General features: G+C 48.6%; 1 protein-coding gene across 1 annotated transcript; it reads left to right on the top strand.

Moving 5' to 3' along the window:
* Positions 1 to 333: 333 nt before the first annotated feature.
* Positions 334 to 8,101, top strand: Adi1 (acireductone dioxygenase 1). The gene is made up of 4 exons (XM_050125925.1): positions 334 to 510; positions 3,797 to 3,916; positions 4,562 to 4,741; positions 7,252 to 8,101. Exons 1-4 carry the CDS (start codon positions 391 to 393, stop codon positions 7,369 to 7,371), a joined length of 540 nt encoding a protein of 179 aa, XP_049981882.1. The 5' UTR covers positions 334 to 390; the 3' UTR covers positions 7,372 to 8,101.

The raw sequence follows: 8,101 nt of genomic DNA, 5'->3' as shown, positions 1-8,101 counted from the left end.
AGTTTGGAGAGCCCAGCGTCCCGCCCTGACCCCGGGGTCCTCTGTTTGAATCTTCAGCTGAGCCCAGAGTTGTTTAGACAATCATGCTTTTCGGTTTGCATTTGTTTTCACTTCTGTAAAATAAGAATGGCTGGATCTACTAGCCTCCCGTGTTGGTACCGAAAGTCCAAGCACAGCCTAAGGGTGCCAGGTCAGGTGGTGCTCCAGGAGGCGAGGATGCCCCGCCCAACAGAGATCCGGACCGGCCACTGCTTGGTCTGGGAGGTTTTGGTTTCCACCTGAGACCGGTCAAACGCTGCTCTCGGCCCCGCCCTCCACACAGCCCCGCCCACAAACGGTCCGGACTCGGCCTCGCCCCCTCTTGCGCAGCTCGCGGAAGCCGCTGTAGACATGGTGCAGGCCTGGTACATGGACGAGTCCACCGCCGATCCGCGGATGCCCCACCGCGCGCACCCCGACCGCCCGGTGGGCCTGGAGCAGCTGCGCACGCTCGGAGTGCTCTATTGGAAGGTACGGGTGCGGGCTGGAGCCCCGCGCCCCTGCGCATGTGGTGAAGGGCGTGGGGCGCCGCGCATGCTCGGCACGGCCCTCCCTCGATCTCTTAACTACTTACTGGGTTTTGGGCCTGCTTTCTTCGTGGCACGCGTCCGCGCTCACAGCTAGTGTTTGCAAACGCAACAAGGCCACCTGCCAGTCACGTGGTAGCGTCCCGGGTAACGCAGTTCCAACACGAGAGGGCCGCGGATATCGTGGGGCTCTGGTGGCGCTAGCCTGTCAGTCCTGGTGTGGTCAAACTGAAATGCAAACCTGCTGGCTTAAAGTCCCGCTTGCCTGAGGAACTTTGCAGAGTCGTGTCCCTTAAAACCATGGAGGCCTGGGGCTGGAGAGATTGCTCAGCTAAGAGCACTGACTGCTTTTTCAGGTCCTGAGTTCAATTCCTAGCAACCTCATGGTGGCTCACAACCATCTATAATGAGATCTGATGCCCTCTTTCGGCCAGCAGGCATACATGCAGACAGAGCACTCAGTAAAAAACCAACCAACAAACAAAAAAACCCCATGGTGTGACCACAGCAGAAGTAAGGAGCTGTGGACCCAGCAGAGCTGATGCTCAGGTTGGCCACGCGAAGGTGGGGATGATGCAGAAATCCATCTCTTCCAGGAATTTTTTGGGCTAGGAAGCAGGTGAAAGGGGACTGGAAAAGACTATCCGGTATGCACATGCTCAGTCAAGGCTCCCCATTGCACGCATGCCCAGAAAATGATGAGGTGGATGCACTTTTGGCCTTTTGAATCAAAAGGTCACTCGTTCGACACCAGCTCGGGTATGGAGGGTGGTTTCAAAAAACATAGCCTTCCCAGTTTCTGAGATATAATCTAGGCATCAGGATGAGCCCTGCACACTCGCCTGGTGACCTCCAAAATTAGTGACTTTTAGTTAACGGAGGCCACATCACCCAAGTCAAGCAGTGGCTCCGAGGGGCCAGGTTTGCTCAGCGAAGCCTCTGACACTCCTGTTGAGGGAAGGAGTTAGTCCTCCCTCCCCCTGCAGAAGTTGCTAGGGAAAGGGACAGAGCAGGGTGACCCGAAGGCTCCTCTCCTGACTGACCACACAGTTGGATTGAGAGAGCTTTCATTTGGAACACTGTTAGTCCGCTCCGGCAGTCCTCACAGATACCTTAGACTAGGAGGCAAACTCCAGACTTAGCACATTGCCAGATAATCTGTAAATAACAAACTGGTTGCACCGCTTAAACTGAAACCGGATCAGGTGTCTGGTGAAGGCCGGTTAAGAACCGCGCGGACGGCTTACACAGCTCCCTTGCAGCACTCTGAGACCACTCAGCTCATTCAGGAGCAGCCGTGACCCCACCAGGAGGCTCACCTTTACATTGTAGTGTGGGTGATGAGGTTTCCACACTGGGATTAGGAAGGAGCACATTCAGCACCGAAACTGGCATTACATATGTCGTGCTCCAATCTTGCTAAAAAGAATATATTAGGGGGGGGGGGCTGGAGAGATGGCTCAGAGGTTAAGAGCATTGCCTGCTCTACCAAAGGTCCTGAGTTCAATTCCCAGCAACCACATGGTGGCTCACAACCATATGTAATGGGGTCTGGTGCCCTCTTCTGGCCTGATAGACAGAATATGGTATACCTAATAAATAAATAAATATTAAAAAAAAAGAGTATATTAGGGCTGGAGAGGTGGCTCGGTGCCAAGAGCACAGGTTCCATTGCCATTGGCTCACAATTCCCTGTAACTCCAGTCCCAGGGAATCTCATGTTCTTCCCTGGCCTTTGTGGACACTAGGGCCAAGAGTGGTACACAGACGTACGTGCATGCAGAACACCCAAACACATAAAATGTATTGGTGCCTGTGTGTTGCTGTGTTGTTCTGTAATGATGATAAAATGTACACTTCTTTGCAAAACAAAAACTAAGCATCACTAAGTTCAGTGACAGTAGTTTCATGTAGGATTTCAGACTGGTTCTTCCAGGAGCCTTTGGAGAACATATCAGGAAAAGGGCGTCAGTCCTTGGATTTGGACTTTAAAGAATAGGTAAGATTGCAATAAATGAAAATTGTGAGCAGGAATTTGAGGAATGGGACCCTGGCATGAAAGGGTGTGAGTATGTATGCTTTTTTTTTTTTTTAGATGGATTTTTGCTGTGTAGTCCAGGCTAGCCCCCAATTCACAACTCTCTCCTGCATTCTGAGTAGCTAGAATTACAGTCATGGGCCATCACAACACTTTCCAGTAATTTTGTTTTTCATTTTTTTGCTATGGGATCCAGTAATTTTTTAAAAAAGATTTTATTTATTATATATAGTGTTCGGCCTACATGTGTGTCTGCAGGCCAAAAGAGGGCACCAGATCTCATTACAGATGGTTGTGAGCCACCATGTGGGTGCTGGGAATTGAACTAAGGTCCTCTGGAAGAGCAGCCAGTGCTCTTAACCTCTGAGCCGTCTCTCACCCCCCCATTTCTTTTTTAAACAAACTCTTTTTTAAAGTTTATTTTTATTTTATGTGCATTGGTGGTGCCTGCTGGTAAGTCTGTGTGAGAGTGTTAGATCTTGGAGTTACAGACAGTTGTTAGGTGCCCTGTGGGTGCTGGGATTTGAACCCAGTCGGTTGGGAAAGCAGTGCCCTTAACTGCTGAACCATCTTTCCAGCCCCAACTTTTCAGTATTTTTTAAAGAATGATAAGGGGTTCTTTTTTAGCTTAGAATCTAGATTTCTCTAATAATAGAGGGTGATGCAGACATAAGTAGAAAAGTCAAAGAGGACAACAGCTCTCTTAGTCCATCTTGATGAACCTGAGCTTGGTCTGTAGGCACGGGAAGCATGCTGACCACCCAGAGCCTGGTAAGACTGCAAGGACGATGGCAGAGTGGTCACGCATACCGAGGGGGCTATGTTTAGCAGGTATGAGGGACAAGAACTTCACCTGGAAAGGCAGAGGACCCAGCAGGACCGCTGGCAGGACGGGGTGGGACTCAAGCAGACCAGGGGTTTCCACCTGTCGCTGTGGAGAATGGACCGCCCATCAAAAGAGGAGGTGGACGGCGGGGCTAGGACTAGCAAAGAATAAATGATGCTCTGTTTGGGCGATCCAGCCGCAGGTCTGGAAGGAGCGCATTGCTATGGTTTGTTCATATAGGGTTGGGGAGCAGACCTAGTGCCTCGTGCCCTCCTAGGCAAGCATCATACCAGGGAACCAAACTCCCAGCTCACTTGCTACACATCCTTGTGCTAAGGCGACATCGTTTTGCTAATACATATATAGCTGGATGCTGACAAGCATGAGAATGATCCAGAACTGGAAAAGATCCGGAAGGAGAGGAACTACTCCTGGATGGACATCATCACCATATGCAAAGATACACTTCCCAATTATGAGGAGAAGGTGAGCGGGTCCTGCTTGGAGGGAATCATCACCCTCCTGCCTGTTCACACAAGGCTTTCCATTTTGTGTGGTTTCGGGGCAGCTGTTCCTCATAGCATAGTTGGGCGAGTGCCTCCCTTTCAGCTCTTTTGAGGGGCCTGACTCTGGCGGCAGTTTATCCCTTAAGTGTGGTAGATCCACCAGTGACGTGTGGATCAACCTGGGGTTTTCTCCGTGGCATTCCCAGTTCTGCACCTGCCTTTTCCCTAAACTTGAATGTGTTCCTGGGAGCTCAGGGGCAGTGTTTTCAGGGTACCTGACCACTTCACTGGGGCCATTTGAATTTAGTGGTATAGAGTCATTCATAATGTCCTCACAGAGCTGGAGTGTGTAGTCACAGCACTTGGAAGAAGAGTAGCAGAAGTTCAAGGTCATTTTGCTACATAGCAAGTTGAAGACCAGCCTAGGCTAGCTACATGAGACGCTGTCTCACTTTGCTCCTTCTGCTCTTAGGGCTCTGGGGATTAAATTCAAGACGTCAGTCTTGGTGGCAGGTGCCACTGTCATCTCCGTGGCTCAGACCCTGATACTTTTAGTAGCAATACCTATTCACCGCCGCCTGGCCGTAAGGGCTGGGGCTGCTTGACAGCTTCCCTCTTGTGTTAGATCAAGATGTTCTTCGAGGAGCATCTGCACCTGGACGAGGAGATCCGCTACATCCTGGAGGGCAGTGGGTACTTCGATGTCAGGGACAAGGAGGACAAGTGGATCCGGATTTCCATGGAGAAGGGGGACATGATCACGCTCCCTGCTGGCATCTATCACCGCTTCACGCTGGATGAGAAGGTGAGAGGATGCTGTGCTGTGGTCCGGCCTGTGCGTAGACATCACAGGCGACCACGGTGGCCCACTAGCTGTGTTGTGCGAGGCCAGTCACAGCTCTCTCAGAGAGAGCCAGTGGAGCCTCAGGCTAGGAGCCTGGCACAGCATTAATCCACACGGCTTTAGTCAAGGGAGCGGATATCTTCAGGAGAGAGGCCCACACCTCCACTGAGGTCACTGATGTAGGGGCCGGTGGTTCTAATGCACCTGTAGGGTGGGGACATTCATTTGAGGACCCCAGTGGTCGTGTCCTGTCTTGACCTCCCCAATGTTGGGATTATAGGTGTTTACTACCAAACCTTGTTCCCCTGGTGCTGTGGATAGAGCTGAGGGGCTCGTGCATGCTGGACAGACAGTCCACCAACTGAGTTACACCCCCAGCCCGAGTTAATTTTAAAAAATTATTTTTATTTTTAAATTATGGGTATGTCTGTTGGGGTAGGTGCATGAGTACTAGTTCCTGCAGAATCCAGAAAAGGGCGTTGGGTCTCCTGGAACTGGAGTTGGTGCTAGGAACTGAACTTGGGCCCCCTCCAAGGGTATATGCATTCTTAACTAGTGAACCATCTCTTTAGCCTTCCAAATTAATAGTAAATGCACATGATTTAAAGTTCACAATTATGAGCCGTGTCTGGTGGTGCATGCTTTTAATCCCAGCACTTGGGAGGTAGAGGCAGGTGGATCTCTGTGAATTTGAGGCTAGCCTGGTCTACAAAATGAATTTCTAGTACAGTCAGGGCTACACAGAGAAACCCTGTCTAAAAAACAAACAAAAATTCAGAATTATGAAGCCAGTCTGGGTGGCATGTGCCTGTCACCTCAGCATTTGGGAGGTTTGGACAGGAGGATCAGGACTTCAAGATCATCCTCAGCTACTTACCAAGTTTTGAGGATAGACTGGGTAAAATGAAACCCTGTATCTAAAAGAAAAATTAAGAATTGTGAGATTGGGCTGGAGAGATGGCTCAGAGGTTAAGAGCACTGACTGTTCATCCAGAGGTCCTGAGTTCAATTCCCAGCAACCACATGGTGACTCACAACCATCTGTACTGAGATCTGATGCCCTCTTCTGGCCTGTGGGCAAACATGCAAGGAAACACTATGTACATAATAAATAAATAAATAAAATCTTTAAAAAAAAAAAAGAATTGTGAGATTATAACATGAGGGCCGGCTTTTTGGGGTTTCTGTCCTACCCAGTTCCCGCAGCCTTTTAGCCCCAAAGAAAATCACACAGAGGTCTCCATAAGCTATAAATTGATTGGCCCATTAGCTCAGGCTTTGTATTAGCTCTTATAACTTATATTAACCCATTATTCTGATCTATGTTAGCCACATGGCTTGGTACCTTTTTCTGCCGGGCAGGTCACATCCTGCTTCTTCGGTGTCTGGACAGGACTGTGGGAAGAGCTTTCTTTTTCCCAGAATACTCTGTTCTCAGTGCCCTGCCTCTACTTCCTGTTTGGTTGTCCCACCTATACTTCCTGCCTGGCTACTGGCCAACCAGCGTTTATTTAAAACATAATTGACAGAATATAGACAATGTCTCACACCATGAGATGGATACAAGGTGTTCATGAATGGTGTTCTCTCTCCTGTTCCTCTGGGCCCCAGTTCATTCCCTGAAGGGCTCTAGTGGCTACATTTCCTTAGTTCATTTAGATCAGTGGTTTTTGACTCCCCTAATGCTGCTACCCTTTAATACAGTTCCTCATGTTGTGGTGACCCCCAACTATAAAATTATTTCATTGCTACATCATAACCATAATTTTGCTACTGTTATGAATCGTCATGTAGATGTCTGGTAGGCAAAATATCCGATCTATAAACTCAAAAGGGTTGCTAGCCGCAGGCTGAGACTGTTTCACAGGGTGTTTGCCTATTCAGAGTTACAATTCTTTCTTAACTCCTTTTACCCCAGAGGCAGAGTGGGCCCTGCATTTTACTTTTTCCACTTGGTATGCTTTGGGGTGCGTAAGGCGCCCCACCTCTTGTTCACATGTCTGATTTATTTTACCATGGTTTACCCACTGCATGGGGAGTGCCTAGCGGTGAGCTTATTTCCACTTGTTTGTGGCTGTCAGGAGTTCTGTGAGAACACATATTTGTCATTTCTACCGGGTGTGTAGAAATGAAAACGAGGCTGCATGGAAACTGAATTTCCGGTTTGGCTGAGTGCTGATAAATTACTCTGTTACCAGCTAGTAGGAGGGGCCTGGTGCTGGTCCTTAGAAAGTAGTACTGGGGGCTGTGGTGGACAACGAGGGTGGGTGGAGTTGGGACCTGTTTCTGCTCTGATGTGGACCAGGAGGAGGAGCTGCAGATACTTTTGCTGCCCAGAAGTGGTCACACTCCTTGCATAAAGGTTTGAATGAGCTGAGTGCTAAGTGGATAAGCCAGCTTCAAGGGGTGCCTCGATAGTTCCCATGGAGATGAGTAGACGTATCCAATGAGATGTGGGGCTTGTTTTCTAGAATTACGTGAAGGCCATGCGGCTGTTTGTGGGCGAACCTGTGTGGACACCGTACAACCGTCCGGCTGACCATTTCGATGCCCGGATACAGTACGTGAGGTTTTTGGAAGGAAGAGCGTAGCGGTGCTGCCTGAAGAGGTTCTGGCTGTGGTCACCTGTGGGAAAGTTGCTCACCTCTCTGCTTTCTTATGAGGAATTGATGCTAGGCTAGCTAGCTCTCCTTGGCAAGATTGTCAGATCAGCTTCTTTTTAATCAAAGCATCACTAAAAGTGATTTTTACATGGAAACCACAAAAATGTGAACAAGTGGCCTTAATTTTTCCTGTCAAGACCTAGAGGTATGGGAGCCCTGGCTTGGTGTATGCCTTCATGCACAGTAGATCTTCGTGTCCCAGAAGGTCCTTTAGTAGGTGTCTATTGGACTGTGAAGCTATGCCCTTTGGAAGGGGGCAGTTATACCCAGCACAACTAACCAGAAGGAAGATGTTTTTCTCCCTCATCAATCTTTGGGTGATTGCTTCAAACTAAAAGCTACCTTTAATTGTATGCTCATGGTAATAATTGTATTATGCTCATGGGAATATATGGTATTTTACTTGGTTTATTAAAGCCTCTTGCTAGATTCCTTATATGATTTTATATGTGCATAGTTAATTTCTACATCAGGGCAGTGATGTAGAAATCTACATCAGTGTGATTTCAGGCCCTTTTACAATCAAGAATCAAAAGAAGTAATGCATGATTTCCCTACTCAAGTGCCTTGGGGCTGAACTGATACAATTTAGATGTAGAACACTAACAGCACTGCAAGTGGACCCCAGCACTGCAAATAAAGAATAATAATGCTGAAA

This window comes from Alexandromys fortis, unplaced genomic scaffold (genome assembly GCF_014885135.2).
Source record: "Alexandromys fortis isolate MF-2015 unplaced genomic scaffold, M_Fortis_MF-2015_v1.1 scaffold_249, whole genome shotgun sequence".
Classification (NCBI taxonomy): domain Eukaryota; kingdom Metazoa; phylum Chordata; class Mammalia; order Rodentia; family Cricetidae; genus Alexandromys; species Alexandromys fortis.
The sequence above is the reverse complement of the archived record's forward strand: the minus strand, read 5'-3'. Positions and strand labels throughout refer to the sequence as shown.

Bases quoted from the DNA above. Each gene is read 5' to 3' on its own strand.
- Adi1 (XM_050125925.1), top strand. From the start codon at position 391: ATGGTGCAGGCCTGGTACATGGACGAGTCCACCGCCGATCCGCGGATG. The intron at 511-3,796 runs GTACGGGTGCGG...ATACATATATAG, and splicing joins TCGGAGTGCTCTATTGGAAG to CTGGATGCTGACAAGCATGA. The intron at 4,742-7,251 runs GTGAGAGGATGC...CTTGTTTTCTAG, and splicing joins GCTTCACGCTGGATGAGAAG to AATTACGTGAAGGCCATGCG.